The sequence below is a fragment of the Physella acuta genome, unplaced genomic scaffold, assembly GCF_028476545.2.
Source record: "Physella acuta isolate Inbredline_101_S28 unplaced genomic scaffold, ASM2847654v3 ptg001869l, whole genome shotgun sequence".
In the NCBI taxonomy this organism is placed as follows: Eukaryota; Metazoa; Mollusca; class Gastropoda; family Physidae; genus Physella; species Physella acuta.
Window position 1 is genome coordinate 134,479 of NW_026733375.1, and position 24,648 is coordinate 159,126.

The window sequence follows — 24,648 nt, forward strand, 5'->3', positions numbered from 1 at the left end:
GATAGTTCAAAGACGGCAGATTGGCTAGATTTGATATCTTTTATCAGCTGTGGTCATTTGGTTGACACCAGTTGTACTGTGTCTGGTAGGGGGCGAGCGCTTTCTTTAGTCACCATGGAACTTCACTTAAGACAGGGTGACTTAGCCAACCAGGACCCAACACTCTATAAATCCTTGAACTGACCAGAAGACCTGATAACAAACCAGCTGGGAGGGACACAGAAGGCCGGAGGGCTGACCTTTAGTATCTGGACACAACTTAAAGCTGGGACAATAACTGGGGAAAACCTACCTCAACAACAATGTTGACAACATCACGGCCTAGAAAACTTACCTCAACAACATTGTTGATAACACCAGGGCCTAGAAAACCTACCTCAACAACATTGTTGATAACATCACAAAAACCTACCTAAACAACACTATTGACAACATCACGGATTAGAAAACCTACCTCAACAACATTGTTGATAACATCACGGCCGATGGCCAACCCTTGCACAAATGTCCTCGCGGCAATAAAAGCCCTCTTGATCTGCACCGAAAGCTTCATGGGCACCTCCCCAAACGGTTTGAGCTCGTTCATCCTCTCCGTGATGCAGCTCAGGTACTCGTCATCAAAGTTGTGGTTGGCGTTGGTCAGCACGAACATTTTCTGCAGCAACCGGCTGAAGAAACTGTCCATAACTTCCAAGAGGTTGAGGTCCTTGCCCTTGTAGTACTTCCGTAGGTCCTCGAACAGCAAGGTAAAAATTTGAGCGTTTTGTTGATAAATGAGCCCGTAAGTTTGTAAAAACATGTCGTGAAGGCTTGACTTGGCTTTGTCCAGTAATTCTGTGAAAAACTCTGTGGGGGATACAAGATAAAAATATATCAACATTTATTTTAAGGGGTAGAAATATGTTAACAAAATAGTAATCATTTATATTCTATTAGTCTAGAGTTCGAATCCGGGTCAAATCAGTAGAACGTCCCTGAGTCCACCCAGCTCTGATGGGTACCTAACTCACGTTAGGGAAGCAAAGGCGACTGGGCGTAGTCCTGACCAGACTATCCCCTTGTAGACCGAATTAATTTAAACATGAACTCTACTTCATCTGCCCCATGTGTATTGGACACAGACGGGAAGAGATTATATTCACAATTATAAAATGTATATCATCAACTCAGCGAATCTACCAGCAACACCTCCCACGGTCAACAAAAATAAAAAAATAAAAACATCATCACGATTTGAAAATACCCATTGTAATAGATAAAAAGAAGTTATTTTCAGGAGAAACAGAACCTGTTATTGCTAGAGGCCTATAACGGGACAGACACGTAAAGAGTTGCAGACTTGCCATGCACTTTTGTATGTGTGGCCAGGATAACTGCTCGGATTACCAGTATAATAGCAACATTTTAAAAAATTTAGCATGTTGACTGGTTGCTAGGGAGATGTTGACTGGTTGCTAGGGAGATGTCAACATCAGCAGGAAGTCGCCCGTCACCCCGGGAGGGTGGAGAGTGTGTTCAGTGCCTCGCGATCGTGACACTCGCTTGTGATAGGTCACGATAAGGGTGTCGCGGGTCACGTTGAGTTCAGGAAAAGTCACTGGGAAGTAGTGTGTGGGGGGGAGGGGGGGGGGGGGTTACGGGATAGACTGTATAGGACGGAGGGTGTATTTGTTTAATTGGGGGGGGGGGCGGAATGTTTTAATCAAACTCAACGGTTAGTGATAACTGTATACATTATTTTATACTTTTTTCCTTCCTCCCTCCCTCCTCACCTCTCTCTCTCTCTCTCTCTCTCTCATAGATATATATATATATATATATATATATATATATATATATATATATATATATATATATATATATATATATATATATATATATATATATATATATATATATATATATCGTATATAACAAAAGATAAAATCACAAAGCGGGGTCTTATCACAGGCCGGAACTGAAAGTTTACAGCCATCTTATCACAGGACATTCTCCAAGAGGTCTAGGTCTCCCAGGACACATGCGGGCCGCCAGGCTACGAGACAGTGGACACTGTGTACACTGTGGTCACGGGCTGTGTTGACTTACTTAAGTGAGGGGCGGAGTACGGGGTCCCCTGTGAATGATCTTTTGACCTAGATTCAGACTTTTTAGACATCATTAAACTTTGAGGGATTAAAAAGGGTTTGCTCAACAGTACCCCCTGAGCTGTACCTTCCTCGTACGATAAAACCCGAAGCGGGTGGCGAGTGGCTGAGAACAAACGAGGAACCCGAGTGTGGCGGATGGAGGGGGGGGGGAGGAGAAATAACGTTTGTCGTGGGGTAAAATATAAGTAAAATGAGTGGAATTCAGTGCTGCATTTGAAACCAAACGTTTGCGTTTTGTGATAGATTTAGCCATTTCCACTGAAGTTTTCGCGAATAGTTAAATAATAGAAGTTGAAAAACATAAGTTTAAATATGTAATTTGAAATAAGAGAAACAAGGTGTCATGAGCGTGAGTCTTAGTTTGTAGTTTGTTGTCAGTTTTGTAATGAAGGTAAAATTGCAACTGTCTCTAAATAAATCTAAGAAATAAACCTAGAGTAGAAGGAATCATATCGGCTTTATTGTTGTGGCAAACAAATGCACGAAATGTTTAACACAACCTAGGTGAGCAAAGGACAAGGGGCAACGAAGATTAATGTAGACATCCTTGAGTGTTATTCAATTATCGTTTCAACATTAAACTCACTTAGTTGTTTTAACGTAGAGAGTTTAAAATAATTTTTCTATACATCGCACGGAACCACTAAGTACAACCGAGTCTCCACAGACCCCACCCCTAAGCCTGATTGTTTCCCCTCGTGTGTCCACAACAGGGCTGACGTTGAGCAAATATTGGCCCTCGTCACTTATGCTTGAAAATTATGACTCACATCGCTGGTGAATCGGCCCATGGAGGGGCCATAACTTGCCTGTACACAGGATTTGTTCTCCATCTACGCCATTTCTGATCCACGCAGACTGAATCACCAAGGTGAGGCCGGGCACATCCTGGCTGACCACTCCCCGCCCCTTCACACAACCCAAGCATTGGTTCTATAATTACTTCTAAGCTAACTCACTATCAGACTGATATAATAGACATATCATCGACCCGGAACATATATTTTTAACAGATTTTTTAAAATAACAAACCTTGAAACTGACTAATCTTAAACACGTTAGCGGTTTGTTTTCTACAAGACTGTTCTTTTTCCCCTAAATCAAATGGACACATCAGTCATATGACTCATCTGTGTCCCATCTCTACTTATTTATATGTGATTTTCAAAATTATAAACAGGTCTTGTGCATGCACACGCCTTCTTTAAACACATACACGCGCATATAATCGCATACACGGGTCTTATATATAACCGCATACACAGACCTAATATAAAAGCACATACACATACCTTATATAAAAGTACATACACTGATCTTATATAAAAGCACATACACAGACCTTATATATAGCCACATACACAGACCTTATATAAAACCACATACACAGACCTTATATATAGCCACATACACAGACCTTATATATAACCACATACACAGACCTTATATATAACCACATACGCAGACCTTATATATAACCACATACACAGACCTTATATATAACCACATATACAGACCTTATATATAACCACATATACAGACCTTATATATAACCACATATACACAGCCTCACATACACACAATCATACACTTAGGCACATTTAGGCAGAGGCTTTACATGCACCGTTATAAATACGAACGTATACCCGAAACCGCCAAGGCCTAACATTCTCCAGGTGAATATAACTTTTGCTCGTTCAGTTAATATGTCATCTTAATTCGGGGTGGTGGGGTGGAAAGGGGAGGAGAGTTTTTACTTTATTACAACCAATCTCTAATGAGATAAACGAAATCACGTGAAGCTAATTAACGACAATATATGAGGGCCGCCCTCGCTTCCTAGGCCAAGGCAAACGCCGTAAAACACAAGTTATCTCCCTGCTCGTGAAGGTGAGCACTCAGACGAAGTGGTCGGGCTGAGACATGCCCCAACAACACAGGTACCACTAGCTACTGCCACTACCACATCCAACGCCACCACAATTACACCGGCAACACCAACACCACCAAAACCCGCATTCAGCAACGGCACATTCACCGCTATTCATAACTTCAACGCCCTCTTTGTCTCTCGTACCCCACGACGCCCCCACCCCTCCCGTGTTGACATAGCACAGCAATCGACAACAGTTACACATCACGTAGTCATTAACACAGCAGGAACATACACAATACCACCTGTCTAGAACTCATTAACAAAATCACAATGTCCACTGTTTAGCTTTCCTCTTTGTGGTCCCAAATGCGGGTGACGGAGGGGGATATCCACGAATGACATTAGTGGTCACTGGTCATTGTCTACACCCAACCAACCTTCGTGTACTGCCAAAAACAAGTGTGGACTAGCTTCATAGAAACTGTCATTTCTTCAGATCAATTTTGACATAACCATATTACAAAGTTTCCTAGTACCGGGTAACCCCGGTCCAAATATAGCCATGTCCTCAGTTCCTCTCTCAAGAAAGATTTGGATTCTTTAATTCATAATTATTCTAAAGGATTTAATTAGCCATCTTAAAAAACCACAAGTATAATTGTGAATACACCATTTTTAAACAAACGTGGTTTGCTCAACAAAGTGGTTTTTGTAAGCAAAAGACCAGAATAGCTTGAATGGTGTCAAACGTTGTCGGGTGTTTTTTTTTTTTTTACGACCTTAAGGGCGTGTACTGTGAGTGTCATAGATGCAACATGACAAACAAATCCTCGACAAAAATTACCGAACATCTTAAAACAGCATGTCGCTTCTTGGGGTAAACAATTTTAGATTAAAAGCGCGGGGGAGGGGGAGGGGGGTGTTTCATGGAAACATCTTTAGAATAAAAATGTGTATGTCAAGTAGTATTAGTCATGTTTAAAACAAAAACCCAATGCTTGTTGTTTTAATGTAGTTTAGTTGAAGTGTTATTACATCCGGGGTCGTATGTTACCATTGTGTGTGTGTGTGTGTGTGCATGTGTGTGTGTGTGTGTGACGTCAAACAAAGCACGTGAGAACCACGATGACTCACACTTTAAGTACGAGATTAAAGTCTACGCTGACATTTTATAATCCCACATCCATGTCGTATTTCAGAGCTTAGACCAAGATGTTAGGGGGGGGGGGGGGTTTAATCAGTAATTAATTATAATCTTGGCGCCCCCAGATGAACATGTCAAGGATGTGAGCACACAGCGCGTGCTAATCCTGGCATGCATCCTGGCATATCGCGCGAGACGTCCTCTCCCTGGCAAGCACACTGAAAGGGAGTGCAGACGACATGCTGAACGTGATCGCACCAAATAACTCGATGTACGAACTCAAGTTTACCCTCATGACATACTGTATGGCTAAACTAATCTATTTTTTAAGTGTATATATATATATTTTATAATAAAACTTCTAAAATAGACCTAGACCATTTACATTAAGGTTATAAGACAGTAAAAACTAAGAATGAATCTGTTAAATGGTCTAGACCAAAAACTAACCCAGCATGCAGAAAACTAAAAATGCCTGTGTCGTCACATCTAGGTTTACTAACCAAGGATTAAGAGGGAAAGATTACAGAAGATTAAATGCCTGACTCTTCAAATATGAGCACAGGGATAAAGCGATTCGTGCAGACATTGTTAAGTCCAGGCAGTTCTCGAATGTTTTATCTGCAGCAGATGTTCAATAAATCTAATCATTGGGGGGGGGGGGGGGGGTGAGAGGTGTTGTGAGGGGGGGGGGGGGTATAATGGGATGAAGGTACTGGGGGCGTATCGATGAGTGACAAAAATATCGTGTCTGAAAGCAGCTCAGATAACCCTGTGTTCGGTGGTGGGTTAAGATGATGAACACTCTTTAACTAATGGATTTTTTAGGTTGTTTTTTTTTTTATATAACCTTAGTACGCTTGTACTCAATCTTCTTTAAGGAACATCATATCGATAACTAATTTTTTAAATAAAAGTATAAACTGTAATAAAAGTTAATCCTAGAAACGGGTTTATCTAGACTAAAGCTGCCGATGAATAAATATTGGATCCCGTTCTTTTATAACTGTTGGACAGAGAAACCATATCGTGTGAGAACCCCGATGGCTCCGCTCTACCACCCACCCACCACCCCATCAGAAAGCATTATACGCTCCGTGGACAAGTGACGTTAGAGAAGTGACGGACAATGCCAACTGACGTCAACGTGTCCTCAATGGAATCTCAAGCTCGAGTTGTTTGGTAACGGCACCTAAGTAGCAAGCCATCCCACAATTTCTAGCACCTCAGTAGCAAGCCATCCCACAATTTCTAGCACCTCAGTAGCAAGCCATCCCATTATTTCTAGCAACCAAGTAGCAAGCCATCCCATAATTTCTAGCACCTAAGTAGCAAGCCATCCTATAATTTCTAGCAACTAAGTAGCAAGCCATCCTATAATTTCTAGCACCTTAGTCGCAAGCCATCTCACAATTTCTAGAATCTAAGTAGCAAGCCATCCCATAATTTCTAGCACCTAAGTAGCAAGCCATCCTATAATTTCTAGCACCTAAGTAGCAAGCCATCCTATAATTTCTAGCACCTTAGTCGCAAGCCATCTCACAATTTCTAGAATCTAAGTAGCGAGCCATCCCATAATTTCTAGCATTAAAACAGTTCTGGTTTAGAATTAGCTTAATCTACCTTGTTGTATGTGACCTTTACTCGCTGTTCTCACATACTTAACACTTGCTCTAACCTTAAGTTTGTATAAACAATACGCAAAGCAAAATATTTTTAAAAAGCAATTAATACGAATGGATGCCCCGGTACAGTAAGGGGGAATCAACACTGAGAACCCTTGAAATGTTTCACATTCAAGTAGAAGATTCAGCCCTCATGACCGTATCCCCCAACCATTTAAAAACAAAGACACGAAAAAATAAACACCAGGTTGTTTTGAGGTTGTCTTTCCTAAAACATTGTCGACTCTGGTGACCTAGCTCTGCTGGGACGCCGACACCATGTCAACTGTGTGTAGGTCTGGTGTCAAAACACCCACCCCACCCCTTGCCGTCGATAATGACACAAACGGGTTTAAAAACTGAAGTAAACGCGGAACTTAGGCGAGTTGTGTTCAGACAACGACGTACAATATAGGTCAGAAGCGACCCCCAAACAACTTGACGTAATTTTCTCATTCACTCTAAGGACAACAAACGAGCCCAGGGCTGAGGGGTAATATGCGAGTTCCGCGTGGGATAGTTCGTACAACACACCCAAACCTTAATCATCATTGGATTTTTTTTTATTTCCCTATTTTTATCATCAAATAACAACAATTTCACAACAACAACAAAATAAAAACACCGTACATTTTTTTGTCAGTTGAAAAACAAAAATCACCATATCGTTTAACATTATGATAAAAAAATTCACAAGATTTTAAAAAAAAAAAAAAAACTTTTACCATGGTATAAATCAACTCCATCAGCCACGAATAGATAGGAAAAAATATTTTCTCCTAACTATCTAAATTCTATGCTATAAATCATGAATGCTATAATTAGAACCGTCCTGTCAAAAGTATGACTGGTAATCTTACTTTTTCCGTACAACCCCCCTCTCCCAATCTCTAGAAATGGGGGATAAAATAATGTGTTTTCGAACAGCCAGTTATATCTCAAAGAAAAGCGGCAAGCCTTCTCAATGAATTAGTAATGTTTTTTAATCCACTTAAACTAAAAAAACTAACTTCAAAGGCTAAGCATGTACCAAGTTTAAAGATAAAAAAAAAACCGAACGAATTTAGGCAGACAGCAACAAGCGAAGGTGAGGAGCGAACCAGCCACCTGCCACGTCAATTAGTTGTAGATTTATGCCCTCTGTCAGTCTCCTCACATGCGTGTGTGCATTCCACAGCCTCGAACGTATCTTTACTGCACACTCTCTACACATACCTGCACAATGTTACTTTTACATCAACTACATATGTGAATTATATTACTTTTACACCAACTACATATCTGCATTATATTACTTGTACACCAACTACATACCTGCACAATGTTACTTTTACACCAACTACATACCTGCATTATATAACTTTTACACCAACTACATACCTGCATTATATTACTTTTACACCAACTACATACCAGCATTATATTACTTTTACACCAACTACATACCTGCACAATGTTACTTTTACACCAACTACATACCTGCATTATATTACTTTTACACCAACTACATACCTGCACAATGTTACTTTTACACCAACTACATACCTGCATTATATAACTTTTACACCAACTACATACCTGCATTATATTACTTGTACACCAACTAAATACCTGCATTATATTACTTTTACACCAACTACTTACCTGCATTACTTTTACATCAACTACATACCTGAATAATATTTCTTTTACACCAACTACATACCTGCATTATATTACTTTAACACCAACTACATACCTACATTATATTACTTTTACATCAACTAAATACCTGCATTATATTACTTTTACACCAACTACTTACCTGCATTATATTACTTTAACACCAACTACATACCTGCATTATATTACTTTTACATCAACTACATTCCTGCATTATATTACTTTTACACCAACTACATACCTGCATTGTATTACTTTTACGTCAACAACATACCTGCATTATATAATTAATTATTTTTACACCTGAGGACAACCCATCTATTTTACTGACCAGTCACAATAGCGGGCAAGTAAGACTTAAACTGTTCATTTAGCAAATACACCAGTTTAGCTCAAATATTGAGTACGGAAAAGATTCTACCATAGCACTACATGTCTAAAGTAAAGTAATAAGGGCCAGACCAACACAAAAAATTAGCGACAGACCTGTAGGCTGATTAAACATTAAGGTCCAAATCACCTGCTTCAGACCACAGCCTAGACAAACTTGCGGCCAACGATACAGCTACACATACGTTTACTGTATGTGGACAACGAGACAGCTATACATACGTTTACAGTATGGGGACAACGAGACAGCTACACATACGTTTACGGTATGGAGACAATAGACAGGAATTTTCCCTAAATCAATTTGGAGGGATTTGCCAACACGGGCTGGTCAATTAAAGCATTGGAGCTAAACTATACATTGCAAAACGCAAGACATGTCTGTGTCTTTACATTATATATATATATTAATGAAACAATGCTCTTTATATATCTAGGCCTACATTTTATCTTAACTTTTTTGCTGCAGATATTAAAGAAACAGCATTGTACGTGGATTTTCGTGATTTAAACATTACCTAAAGACTTGACAAAGAAGAACATTTAGACTAGGCGGGTGAATACAATTAAGCTGACAGAAAGGGAACTGACAGCCGGATTGAGTAGAACTATTTCCAGCGATGACGAGATAAACGAACAATTGAAGGTAGACACTGAGCCCACTGTAGAGGGCTGAAATAGGGAGTAGTCGGGTGAGCTCCTGGCTGTCTCTTATCTCCCCTATATCTTCAGCGCTTTTTTTTCTCTTAAATATATAGATTCCATTCTCACAAGACAGTTTCTTTACAAACCATTTGTTCATTTAAGATTTTTTTATCTCGATAAATCAGTTCACTGTGCTTTAAACAGCTATATCAGCAATTGGGAGAAGGTCTTGGCACTGAAAAACGGTTCTTTCGTCTGGGTATGAAATCTCCAGTCCAATATATTTTATTATGAGAGTTAAAAACACGTTTTTTATATTCTATGCTGTACAATATTTATTTATAGATATTCATGCGTGCTAGTTCAATATATAATATTCGTACAAAACCCGTCCCTTGCATGAAAACTGATTTTTATTTCCGTTATAGCCTCTTCAAGTCTCTAGAATAAATCAAAACAGTTTGACGGGCGGGCGGTAGGAACGGAAATCTCCACCATCTTATTGAAGACGGGGGCTGTAATGATGTTTTCCTATGGAGAAACTAGGGCTCGTTAGGGAGCGAGGATCAATATTAAAGACATACCTCGTCAGCTAGATGCGGGTAGACGCTATACATCCTCTGGGGAACCACACCATGTCAATGGTGGAATGGGCTGTGGGTCAATGGTGGAATGGGCAGTGGGTCAATGGTGGAATGGGCTGTGGGTCAATGGTGGAATGGGCTGTGGGTCAATGGTGGAATGGGCTGTGGGTCAATGGTGGAATGGGCTGTGGGTCAATGGTGGAATGGGCAGTGGGTCAATGGTCGAATGGGCAGTGGCTCAATGGTGGAATGGGCAGTGGGTCAATGGTGGAATGGACTGTGGGTCAATGGTGGAATGGGCTGTGGGTCAATGGTGGAATGGGCTGTGGGTCAATGGTGGAATGGGCAGTGGCTCAATGGTGGAATGGGCTGTGGGTCAATGGTGGAATGGGCTGTGGGTCAATGGTGGAATGGGCTGTGGGTCAATGGTGGAATGGGCAGTTGGATAAGTTGGGGTAGGACTCCCGTTTGGGGGGTAGGAGCACAAGCGTGTGGTGGCGGAGGGAAGAGTGTGGTGGCGGTGGAAGCACCAGAGTTTAGTGTGGGGGGGGGGGGGGTGGAAGCACAAGTGTGTGTGCAAAGGCCAGAATTTGTCGTTACATGGATGTACAGCGTTTGCTGGGGGTGTAAGCACTAGTTTGGTGGGAGGTGTAAACGCCAGAGTTTAGTGTAGGCGTATAGACCAGGGTTTGCTGGCAGTGATTAGATCAGAATTTGGTGTGTGATCGGGGGGGGGGGGGGAGGGGTAAGTACCTATTTTTGTGGGTACACGTGCCTGGACTTAAAACAGATACAGGTACCAAAGCTGAGTGAACGACAGGTGGAAGGCTCTAAATCACCTGCAGAAACTACGCTGTTGTGAATGCTGTAACATAAAGAGGTGATAATGATAGAGGTACCAGCATTGAATGTAGAGAGAGGATGAGATTAAGAGGGTAGGTACCAGAGCAGAGCCAGGTATGGCATACAGTAGAGACCCAGACTGTACCTGTAAGATTCCTCCGACCAGGTAATATCTCAACAAATTCCTTAATCAACCTTCACGGTCATGTTGTTTGTAACTCCTGTAAGTGTTACATTTCGAAAAGTATTCATATTCATATTCCTTAAACCAGACCACTATCCAAAATCATGTATTGATTTTTTCCAATCAATAAGTGAACAATACACTGACGTGTCGAATACATTTTACCCTGGCCACGTTATTACTTAAGGTCCTGATTAGTTTAAAGTTGATGGATGCATTCACGGGGGGATCTGCAAACCTCCAGTGTTCATTACGCAAGGCAAGCTTGTAGAACCTGCCATTTCCCTATCCCTTCCTCCCGCTGTCAATTACGTGAGTAACTATCAAAATGCCAGCCTCAGGGACGACGTAGGCTAAATGACGTGCAGGAGTTAGCCCGCCTGAACACACTTCGCTCCCTTGGTTCAGCTATGGCCGGTGGATCGATCGTCGCCGGTACAGGCGATACAAAACGGTGATTCATTTTTTGTTTGCTAAGGGTTTTTTAATCCGGCTTTTCAGAAAAAAAGTATATCTATACGCCAGAGGACGTTATTCACTTTTATTGAAAATATAACAAATTTTACAAATTTACGTCCAATTTAGTTTTAGTCGATCTTAGGGATGTAATGATGTGATGAACGTATTAGTCCATGATACACATTTATCTCCCCTCCCTACTTATTCATTGACTAAAATCGCAAGTGTCCATGAATCTGTGCGTGATACGGTACAAATAAAAAGGGGATGAAGCAAACAAAGTGTTAAGTTTGAATGTTGCTGATTATATCCATTTAGTTTGATCAAATGCAAACCAAATGATATTCTGAATAACAAAATGGTTGGGGATCGTTATACGCTTTAAAACATTAAAATTATGTAAAGCACAAAATAAACACGTACATACATGTTTTTTTAATTTAAACACAGCTCATGAATTAATTATAAGTGTTTATTAAATTAATGATAAGTCGCACGTTGAAGGTCGTACGTTGATAACCTGAGGTGAACAAAGGATTCTAAATTCTTGAACACGTGACGGCTTACTGTGGATGTTGGACACGCTTTTCTTCATTTTTCTACTTCCGTTGTTGCGCACGCTGATGCGCACCGCATTGCGCACACTTACGTCTCGCAGACGTGTCAACTTTTTTTTTAATTTAAAAAAAATGTCAGTCCAGGATTCAGTGGGATTTTTCTCTCCCCCCCCCCCCTCGTTTTTTACCCATCTGGGCCAGTAGAGCGACGGGGGCAAAAAGGTAAGCTGTGGGTTGAGCATGTGGGATATTACCCGACAACTAGATCTAGAAATTAGTGTAGATCTGATCTACCTGAATACCTGGTTACTAAAGTCACAGACCGTCAAAGTATGGTAGATATTTATCAGAATCCCGTCCACATACACACTGCAACCTTTAATGCTGATTGTGAATACAAGATACCTTTTCAGTTTTTGTTTCAAATAATTTCTGTACATATTGTTTAATTTTTTTCTAATTTTTAAAATTTCAAAATAAGTTTTCCATTTATCTACGGATCATATTTGGTGACTTGAAAGCTAGGGGGTCAGAATCGCTACACGTTATGCTATTCGTCCCTTTTTTTCTCCTCTGACTTGATATATAAGTGATATTTTATTTAATTTTTGTATTTAATAAATGTTTAATAAAAGCTTAATTAATAATTGACAGTGATTAAACCAAACCGCCACCCCATTTTTAAAGACACATCCACCACAAACTCGCCATGAAATTTAGCATAACATTAAACGATTGCTTTCTTCTGATAACGCTAAATGTACACTTAATCACAAGACATCGTCTAGATCAGCTGTGTGTACCGTCTCCATCAATCATAGCTGAAAAATGCACCCATGTAAAAAGCCTCGGTACAGATTGACTCCCTCGATCCATCCTCGGTTTGCCGGCCGGCGAGTGCTGCATCACAGGTGCGTGGGGTCTGGACGGGTCGACGTGCAATTAACGGAATGAACTAAATTCACTCGCCGGCAGGGGGAGGAAATGGAAACATTTGTGCAATACTTGGGTGCTTAACAGGTACAGATGGTTGGGGGGGGGGGGGGGGGGGGTCTGGTCATCAATCGATTAAACGTTCAACTGTAGCATTTTAAACGAAAATGTCAGTGTCTTGTTTTTATGTTTAAAAAAAAATAAACAGCTTGTAAATGAACATGAAATGTAGTTTAAATGTTCGCAACTTAATTTAAATTGTGTTGTAGCACACAAAAACTCATCATCTCTTTAAACAAGCACTGGAAAAAACCCAATTAAGCTGGTCTTTTTATTTAAATGTCTAAGAATTAAAAAAGTTTTAAAAGGTTAAGTGAAACCTAGACTAAATAAATTAACGTGTAAGCCAAATTTACTCTAATTTCCTTTATGCTACAGCTGAAGTTGAAGTAGTTTAGAGGATGCCTATACTGTTTCAACCCGACACCCTACACAACACAAACATTACCACTGAGATTATTTATTAACCGTTAAAAATGTTTTTGAATATTTCTTTTTTTTCCCTACAGGAATCTGGTGTGTGAGTGAGCAGTAGTTGCATGGACGCAGGGGAAATAAATCCATCAGGACACATACAGCACTGCTAAACATGTTCCGGGGGGGGGGGGGTGCACCAATGTGGAAGAAGAGACAGCATACATTTTTTAGGAACATACGTCATTGGGAGAATAAAAAATATAAACTGGGATTTTTTTAACGAAAAGAAAGAAACTCGTGGGTAAAGTGTTTTTTTTTTCCAAAAAAAATTGGATTTTTCGCGTGTTGTTTTAGTATTTGAATCTACACCCACCCTCCGCTATCTACGCTTCTGGACTCTCGTCTGCTAACAAAGAATGATTGTTAACACTGGCGGGAGATTTTTTTCTTGAAAACAGCTGCGTCCCACAAGAAACTATGTGATCGTTTTACCATAATTAGGTCGTTATTTTAACATATTTTAAGGTGAAAGTGTTGTTATATATACTGAAGTTAAATTCATGTTGTAACACACATTCGTAAAATATGAGGTTTATGTGCAAATATCAGTGTATGTGTATATATATATATATATATATATATATATATATATATATATATATATATATATATATATATATATATATATATATAAGATGTTATAATCATGTATATACTGGTATACATGCACCCGTTGAAGCTAGTTAGAGCACGTTCACTCACAGCATCTATATCTATAGAGACGTCCTGTGTCTGTATTCTCCTGTATTGGCCGCCAGCTAAACTTTTTCCCCTCTCGTGTGAGTCGGGAAGGCGAGGAATTTGACGATTTAAAAATAAACAGCGAGGGTGAAATATAATGAGGCCAGGGCTGCGCACAGAGAGAGGGGGGGGAGAAGTTTTGGGGCAGGAAAATAGATAAATTGATGCGGTGAACGGGTGAAGGTGGGGAGGGGGATTTATTTTGTTTAAAAAATGGATGGATGTGTGTGGTTTTGATGTGAAAATTGAAGATTATGCATAGTTGTGTGATAAAAGGTTAACGTGTGTGGAATTTTCTAGTCCTAGTTATCTTACTTATATGAGTTATATAGTCATACAGTTATATAGGTGAAACAGGTATCCCTAGATATAATTAGCCGTTAAGTTTAGATTGATGTACTCATCGTTTTCATTACTTGTTAAGTCTGATAACAACATCTGCCTGCCGGCTTTAGCCGGGCACGAGAACATGATATACCGGGTACCACCGGCTAAATGACAGCCCTCGTGTTTCTGGAATGTTGAGGCGGCCTCGGAAAGCCGGATCACGAGAGGTCAACAGGGGTCATATTTCAAGCAATGACCCTCACCGCGGTACCGAGTCATAAAGCGCCACAATAAAACAACCTACAGCCACCCACACCTACCCCCGTCCCGGTAACGCGAATCGGAGGTCGTGTCGATAATTGGTTGCTAGTGGAGAGGGTCGAGAAACACCACGACGGGGTTGGAGTAGACTCGACGTCATGATGAAATACGACACCAATTATAGTTAAAACGTTTGTCGTCCCATCTTTAAACAGTCGAACACGAAATTTATAAGATTTAGCGGTCCTTCTCATTCTCCTACTAGATTGACCAGAACTGGCTTTCCTAACGAAATATATTGAATAAACGGCAGTGTTTCTTCCAGACTTTTTTCTCCGGAAGGGGGGGGGGCACTTGAAATTTTCGGGGGGCGGTAGACTTTCTTCGGGGGGGGGGGGGGGGGCGGCGGACACTGTTAAAAGTATATATTTTCTATATAAATTATATAAATTTCATTTCGTTCGGGGGGGGGGGGGGGGTGGCGGTAGAATTATTTCGGGGGGGGGGGGGGGAGCTTTAGCCCCCCCCCCCCCCCGAAGAGAGGCATGAAAGTAACTTTGAATAAACGGTCCGGTGTTTCTTTCAGACAGGTCTACCGTCCCTCCACCCCCCCCCCCCCTTCCCATGAAAATAGAATTTTTATAAAACATATATACTTTTTACCAGTGTATATAGAAAATATATACTTTTTATCAGAGTCCACCGTCCAAACCCCCCCCCCCCCCCCCCCTCCCCGTCCAACTCCCCGTCCAACCCCCTCCAAGCACTGAAATGGTCTCGTCATTTCATCCACCTATTTATACACAAAAGACCCAAATAACCGACGAGGTGACTTTTAAATTGCTGTTTATCTTTACTACACTTTTAAACGAATTAGTTTAAACATCATGTCGCGGGCCCGACTTCAAAGACAGGCAGAATATCCGATGAAACAGGTGAATCTTGTTCACAGATAAACGCCCGTCCACCGGCTATAGGTGTACATCTGTCCCATAGGTCCGCGACCCCGTGGCCTCGATACATTCGTGTTTTATGATAAGGCAAGATAAGGTTGCACCGCGGAAAGGTAGTCGCTCGCATTCCATGCACAGATACGACGAGCCATTATCAAGTATTCCTGTTACCTTTATCGCGTTTCGTTTAAAAAATAAAAAAGTAGGAGTACTGAACTGCACAGAAACTAACCTATATTTTAATATAGGTTTTTAATTTTAATTATATATATATATATATATTATATATATATATATTATATATATATATATATATATATATATGGTTTCTGTTTATTTTTTTATATTGTTCAGTTGCGGTATAAGACGTTTTGCTTGTCTCAGTAAAGCTGTGTAAGAATCAAGTAGCTGACATTCAGAAACAGTAGACCATCAACGTTGTGCTGATATGTGATAACCTCTTAAGGATTGTTTGGTGAGGGGGTGGGTAGAGAAGGGAAAATATTTGAGTGAACTGACCTACTGTGTGAGGGGCCTAGAGGGAAAAGAGTGAATCGTCCAACTGTGCACAGGAAAGAGAAACAAGAGTTACATGAATTGACTTACCGTCAAACTTCTTAGTTTGAGTTGTAAATGTATTTTTGACAAGTTTAAAAGCCTCCTCCATCTGTTTGGTATGATCCTTTTTACTAAGTAAAACAAGTTTTTCCTCTAAACTCCGCGTACAGCATGTTTCTGCCATTGGACATATAGATAACTCTGCACCTAAGGGGAATAAACAGAGAGTGCAATTATTAGTGGGGTTACCTTGATAACTCAGTCAACATAAAAATAAAATACATTTAAAATATGCATCGTGTGATTAATAAACTATATTCCTATGACCAGATTTATCACAAAAAAATTAGTTTATAAATTTATAAATCTACAAGTCTATAAATTTAGTCGGGCTAGAGGGAACTATTTTAAAAAATGTATATATTGCATAATATTCGAGTTTTAACATTTGTAAAGCAAAATGGAATTACGTCAGTTAATCAGTTGTGATAGTTATTTCAAGAATTCCATTTTGGAATAAAAAAAAATACGTGTATGTAACAATAAACTAATATATTCTGGCATTTAATATGACTTAACTAGGGCAGAAGTGAATTATTTTTTTGTCCAAATTCTTGAGTGGGTAGAAAATATCTCCACAGTAATCATGAGTAGATTCTAATCGTGTAGCGAATAGCCTCAAGCGTTGCGTCAATGCGACTGGCTCCTCTCCGACAGCAGCGGAAAGGTCAGGTACTATGACCCAAGCTGACCCCCAGCCGGTTAACCTTAGGCAACTCCGACCTTCGCATACCGCAGTAAATTACATCCCGGCCCCCAAGAACACTGGACGCCCTGGTCATTACGACCAAGACGCATTAAACAGCCGGGGATGTCAGCTCGGGTTGCTGACCCGACCTCATCCAGGGTCATAAACTGACCGTTAACTGTAGATAAAATGAACCGTTGGTCAAGCTCGGCCCCCTGGGGGGAGTAACTACTGTTTCTTTAAAGACGAGGCTTTCGAGATTTAGTGCTCGGGCTGGTGTAGTTGTTGATACCGTGTGCGGACTCCGGATTTGGTGTCCGGATCAAGGAAATGTGTATTTAATTAAAACACAGCCACATTTCGCTTTTGTTTTCAATTAACACAACTATACAACCACTATATTTGTATCAATGTAAACAGTTCACGCTATTAATATGCTACTTCCATACATAACTAGAAATGTTACGCATGTAAGGTAGGTAGTGTTTCTATCAATTGTATCATAAATGATTTGAGTGAGATCTTTTACTTAATGAAAAGCTATTCGAATATTAAGAAGTAGGCCTATAGCACAAAACCACATACATATTTAAAGCCCATATACATATCACAACCGGGGTTTGGAGGGCTTGAATAATTCGATAAGAAAGAAAAAAAAAGTAAACAAGGTTCTGAGGGTCAAAAGCCCAAATGGAAAAATGTGATTCTTCTGAGCAGTTCTAAGACCAGCCTGGTACGGTCTCCTTTGTGGACAGTCACGTGAGAGCCTGTCACCTAGCATTTGACGGACCGTCCAATCAATACCCAGACGGATCCGACGTTAACTTGCACTCCGGGTAAGCTCTCCGGCAAATGAAACAAAAAGTGCCAGATTTTTTGACTTAACAGAATCAGATGAAAGAATTTTCAATGAGCATAATTTTTTTTAGCGGTTTCCGATTCGGAAATATTTTTTTACAAATTGCAATTTCCAAATATTGAATAATATTAACGATTAATTCTTAGCCTCTGTTTGAAACTATTCCATCGTATATATATATATATATATATATATATATATATATATATATATATATATATATATATATATATATATATATATATATATACAGAGAGAGAAAGAGATGCAGTTACTGCTTCACAGTAATCACCTTTCATTATTTTCTAATCAGAGAAGATTAGAGAGAGTGTTGGAATAAATGAAATGACAGTGTATTTAAGGCGATAATTATGGTGTAAAAGGCGGAGAAGTGTAGAGTAACAATTTAATCATCAGCGTAATTAGTAATTGAAATGAACCTGTCAACGGGGAAGCGTCACCACTTCATGCCGCGGAGTGTGGAAACCTTTAGATAAAGGTTGGTAGGGGGAGGAGTTCCGCTAGTGACTGACAGGCGGGTCTCATTTAATGCTATAATAGCGGGAACGAATCCCGTCTGGAAGGCAATTATTCTCAGGAAGTGAAAACTTTGTCCGTGGCATTTCATCCCCGGCCGAGACAAAAGACGAGGAGTGACAAGTTGGTCAACTGGCGAGGGGTGAGTTGAACGGGTCGTGAGTGGGTCGGTCTGTGAGCCAAACTTGCTAGTTGGATCACTTATGAACATTGTGTTGAACTAGTCAAATCTCGCGGATGTTGCTGTGGGGGGGGGGGGGGGCGAAAATGAACTCTTTAAATTAAGGTTTAAAGTTAATTACGACAATAGGCCGTTTCAAATACGTCATGTTTCCTACGACGGTGGAGTCGATTTATCTTCAATCTTCACCACAATAATTTAGTCCCATCCGTATTTATCTTGAAAACTAAGACTAGGCATCAAGCCAGGGATAATTAAAACGCATGTGACGTCTATTCTATCTTCCTGCATTCGAACATCATACAACGATGATTTGTGCCATTTGCGGACATAATTACCGACCTCAGCCTTCCACACACAAAATACCTACACCAACTTCATAAAATAATCCCACATTTGAGCATTAAAAATGAATATTTTACCATGTCTCCCTTCAATCTCGCCTGATCCCCCCCCCCCCCCCCCTCCCTCCACGGTTAAACGCCTAAAACATTAGCAACAATGCCCGCCAAATCTACGGATCGCTTCTCTGAGCGCCAGCTTTTCCAGTTGCTTAATCAAAAAGCCAAAAATCTATAGCAGAACACACCGTTTAAGCCGATGAAAAAAAAACTAGTGGAACGGCCCGGAAAATGATATCGCGATAAAACTTTAATATCGTTCTATTTTTTCTATGCCACGCTTGCCGCTCTCTAAACAAGTAAACGAAACATACACATAAAACAGCCATAAACCGCGGGGCCGCCGCTATTGGCTGTGCCGTCACCAAGTACTGTAAACACCCGCTAATTATGGGAGCTCATATGTAGACTGCTTCTAAATGGACTGCTGTTGATAAATAAATGCGGTAACACCGTAGGCTGTCTCTAAAGAGATCCCCAAGATTTATTTATTTCAACACCTACATTATTTCATTAACGCATTTTTTTTTTGTTTTACTGGAAATAAGCTCAGAGATATGTAAATTCGGTGTTTCTTTCAGACTTTTTTTTCTCGGGGGGGGGGGGGGGAGGAAGGGGCACTTGAAACTTCGGGGAAGCGGACTAAATTTTCCGGGAGGGGAATCGGACACTGGTAAAAGTATATATTTGTTAAATTCTATTTCGTTTAAGGGGGTGGGGTAGATGTGCTTCGAGGACACCCCACCCCTCCTCCGAAAGAAATGCCTGAAATAAACACTGCTCATTGTCAAATTCAGCCGCACATATCTCATGTTATTATTAACCATTACTGACTGAAGTAGATCATACTAATACTTTAGACCAGGGGTCTCCAAACTACGGCCTGCGGGCCGGATGCGGCCCGCGAAGTCATCTGATCCGGCCCGCGGAGATTTTTTTTGTCCAAGGAAAAATCGTTTGTTGGTGATGGCTGAGGAACTTTGCCCAGAAAAATCAAAGACAAGCCTGGATGAAACTGGCCCCCGAACTGAAATGTGATAGTTAATGCGGCCCTCGGACTAAAAAGTTTGGAGACCCCTGCTTTAGACCAACTAAATATAGACCTACTAATACTTTAGACCAGCTCAACATTGACCTATTAATACTTTAGACCAGCTAAACATTGACCTACTGATACTTTAGACCAGCTAAACATAGACCTACTAATACTGTAGACCAGCTAAACATTGACCTACTAATACTTTAGACCAGCTAAACATTGACCTACTAATACTTTAGACCAGCTAAACATTGACCTACTGATACTTTAGACCCGCTAAACATTGACCTACTAATACTTTAGAACCGCTAAACATTGACCTACTAATACTTTAGACCAGCTAAACATTGACCTACTGATACTTTAGACCCGCTAAACATTGACCTACTAATACTTTAGACCAGCTAAACATTGACCTACTGATACTTTAGACCCGCTAAACATTGACCTACTAATACTTTAGAACCGCTAAACATTGACCTACTAATACTTTAGACCAGCAAAACATTGACCTACTCATACTTTAGACCAGCTAAACATTGACCTACTAATACTTTAGACCCGCTAAACATTGACCTACTAATACTTTAGACCAGCAAAACATTGACCTACTCATACTTTAGACCAGCTGAACATTGACCTACTAATACTTTAGACCCGCTAAACATTGACCTACTAATACTTTAGACCAGCTAAACATTGACCTACTGATAACAGACCACCTAGTATACATTATAAATAACACCTGGCGACTAAGTGCCAATCCATTTACCGGATTCAATACTAGCAACGTCACCTGGATACAAGTAGACTTCTCTGAGTAGCAAATGTAGATTTTACTTTCACATGGCTCAGCAAAAAACGAGCAATTACCTAATTGTTCACGCACCACACTGTATAACTGCTGGTAAGTTCAACTGTAATTAACTCTGGCAACTGTAAATTAAAATAGATCCACGCCAGATGTTGTGTCAGTGTATGGCCAGTCTGAATGTGGTACAAATTACTGCGACACATCTGTTCCTAGAGTGATGAGTAACTACGACAAAATGTCATCAAGAAGTATAATATTGGGTTACTCGTTATGGCTAATTCAGCTATACACTAGGTCGATTGCCACCAAGTGCGATATCTCAGGGTACCATACATAAAGCAACACTCCACCCGCCCCCCTCCCAACATTTTTTGTTTGTTTTTACTTTGGTGTCATCCTCGTTATTAATTCAATAAGTGGATAAAACATTTCCTCGGTAAATTGTGGGATTGTTCTATTGGGTGTCAACCCCATAAATGGCATAACGCACTCTAGACTTTGTTTTATGACGATACTTGTACATACATACAAACGTACATACATACATTCATACAGACAGACATAAAGACATACAAACCGACAGATGTAGAATGAAAAAAAATGTAACTATGCAGCTGAGTGAAAATGAAAATTGCGGGGGGAAGGGGGGGAGGGGAGAAACACAGGTAAAATTTTAAATGTTACAGCAGCACGGATCATTAACTTTAAGCAACATCACAGTGGCCGTGTAACGAGGGCAAAGCACGCACATTAACGATATAATATGCACAACAACAAAAATTAAAAGACATCAGATAACGAAGGTGTTTTTCCTCTCCGGTCCCCCGCCTCTGTAGCAGACGCGGGACGGATTTGAATGACTTATACGACACCCTGCCCTCGAGGGTAGGCTTCGTCTCGCCTAGTTCACGAGACAAGTAATGCCACAATCACGAGGGAAATAAATATACACTATAGGCCTGAGTTGTACAAATGCCTCCAAATCTAGGCTATACTGTACGCCGTATTTTCACAGGCAGACTCGCAGAAATGTGGGGCGTTCTACGGGTAATTCATCAGATTAGCAGATAGTCGCTGTTGTGTAATTGAATACTGTTGAAGTCAGCAGACACAATAAAATACTTAAAAAAAACTTTTTAAAAAACCACGTTTTTCTTGTGGACTAAAAAGTAGAAAATAACTATTTACATACATTTGATGACAAAAAACGTGGGTACGTTCACCATCAAATTTCCCGACCCATCTGCCCGACCCACGTTTTTTGTCATCAAATGTATGTAAATAGTTATTTTCTACTTTTTAGTCCACAAGAAAAACGTGGTTTTTTAAAAAGTTTTTTTTAAGTATTTTATTTTCTCCTTTTTAGTCCGTTGCTACACATGAAAAACGTGGTTTTTAAAAAAGTTTTTTATATAGTTTATTTTCTACTTTATCTAATGACTTGATTAAGTATGAATTGACTAAGTGTTTATAAATACACGGACTAAAAAAATCTTGAGCGACCAGGATTCGAACCTGGGTTGTCGCGGCCACAACGCGAAGTACTAACCACTATACGATCACGGCCAGCGCGCTCACATCGATTGGGGCCGAAGTAACTGTGTCAATAAGCCTACAGTCTTGTCGGTATCTTTAGAAATCATGTCCTCAATTTTATGGTCCTTGGGGCGTAATTAAATTAAGCTAATTACGGTCTCTAATTGCTAGTTTTTATGATTGCATCTGAAATTGTTAGGCGAAAGTAACCTGCATGCCAAATTTCAGATCTATAGAGCAATCAGAAGTGGGCTAATTTTCGATGTCAATTTTAACAACAAACACATCCACGCGAAGCTGAGTTAATAAAAACGTGTTAAAAAATGCGCGTTGTTTTCTGTCTCATGTGCTATTTTATTTAATCAAATCGTTTATTTAAATAAAATAAAAACGGACGTATGACAGTTATCAAGTTGATTTTTTTCGATGCGAAAATATACCAGATAATTTTAAATCTAAAACTTATGTGATTCAATACTGTTTGGATTAGGTAACAACGATCACAGTGAATTCGTACTATAACAACATCGAAGAATTGCTTTTTTAAACACCCTTTTATTACTGTTGATGTGGGTCAGAAGGAGCCTTTATGAACTTTAAGAAAATAAATCACGCGAAAAAAATATTTACCCACAAAACGTAAGAATAATGCCCGTCTAAAGAGGCAGGTGTTCAACACATATCAAGAAAATGTTTCACGTTGCTAATCAGACACAACAGAAGAAAGAGAAAATATAGCACAATATATTTATTATTTATTTTTAGTTTTTGATAATCACGGAAAAATATTTTAACCGTTACTAAAACAAAAGGCATATGATCTTTACCCACTGGCAGGTTAGTAGCCTAAAACATATTCACTTAAATGAAGAGTAAAAGGGTGGGGGATACATTTTCAAATGGGAAAATGGGCTCTGTATTTACGGACACAAAGATCCTCTTGAACTGTGAGATCTTGTAGGGAAGATCTTGTGGGGGAGATCGTGTAAGGGAGATCATATAAACCAGGTTAAAGCAAACTCGCACGACTCGATCTACCCTCGAGTACTCAAAAGGTTAGAAAACTTAGTGTCTCTGTTACCAGACTCGTGTACAGAATATCTCGTGGAAAAAAAAATACTTCAGAATGGGAGGCACGAGGCTTGTCTGGGGGCTGATAAACAGAGAAGGTCAGAGTTCAAATTGGGCTTTGATGATGAGGAAAGTGTTTCAATGAAGAAGAAAAAATCTTACAGGTGAGTTAAAAGATCGGAGAGGTAAGATTGAAATCTTTCGAATTAAAACATTTTTATACAGTCTTTGAAGGTACGTATTCACGACGGTAACAAAACTATTTTTAGAACATAAATCTCTAATCGTTTGATACTAAGGTAATTTAAACTCAGAAGGTGGTGTATTTAGACGGTGGAGGGTGAGACGGTAGACCCGGGGCGTCGGGTGTTTTTCGTCTTTATAAATATGAAAAGAGGGTGGTGTTAAACCAAGAGTCCGGTCAGTTTAACACTAGACTATCGACAGAACCGGGAGATGGCCCTAAACACCAATGTGCCTGTAGACCCAGGGCTACGCCGATGAATCCAGCCATCAATTATTTTAAAAGCTATTTATCTCTTTAATGGGAGAGAAAGCGAGAGCCTTCTTATATCTTCTCACCCTCGGGTCAATATCGCCTTATAATTGTATTTTACATTTACAGACAAAAATTGCTTTAATCGGGAACAAGGCTATTTAGGGCCTAATTTGTGTGAGAATAAGGCCCCATGTATTTCGGATATATATATATATATATATATATATATATATATATATATATATATATATATATATATATATATATATATATATATATATATATATATATATATATATATATATATATATATATATATATATTCGTGAAATAAAGATAAAGCCCTGAACGTCAAATCAATTTATTAAAGCATAGAGAGAGCACACATAAGATAGAATAACTAAAGCTTTGCACAAGTGCTGTATGAAGAAGCCCCCACCCTAATACACACGGGTCTAAAATGCTTTACAATAAAGTGTCCTCGGTACGCACACC

The 24,648-nt window shown here is 39.7% G+C and overlaps 1 protein-coding gene across 1 annotated transcript in view; it reads right to left on the reverse strand.

Annotated features, from left to right (window-relative positions):
• LOC131930947 (glypican-6) overlaps positions 1-24,648 on the reverse strand; it is a 78,555-nt gene that overhangs the window by 48,709 nt on the left and 5,198 nt on the right. Inside the window, exons 2-3 of the mRNA XM_059287630.1 lie at positions 16,517-16,675; positions 455-846 (exon numbers count right to left, since the gene is read on the reverse strand). Of these exons, the coding sequence (XP_059143613.1) occupies positions 455-846; positions 16,517-16,675 (551 nt within the window). The remainder of the gene's footprint in view (positions 1-454; positions 847-16,516; positions 16,676-24,648) is intronic.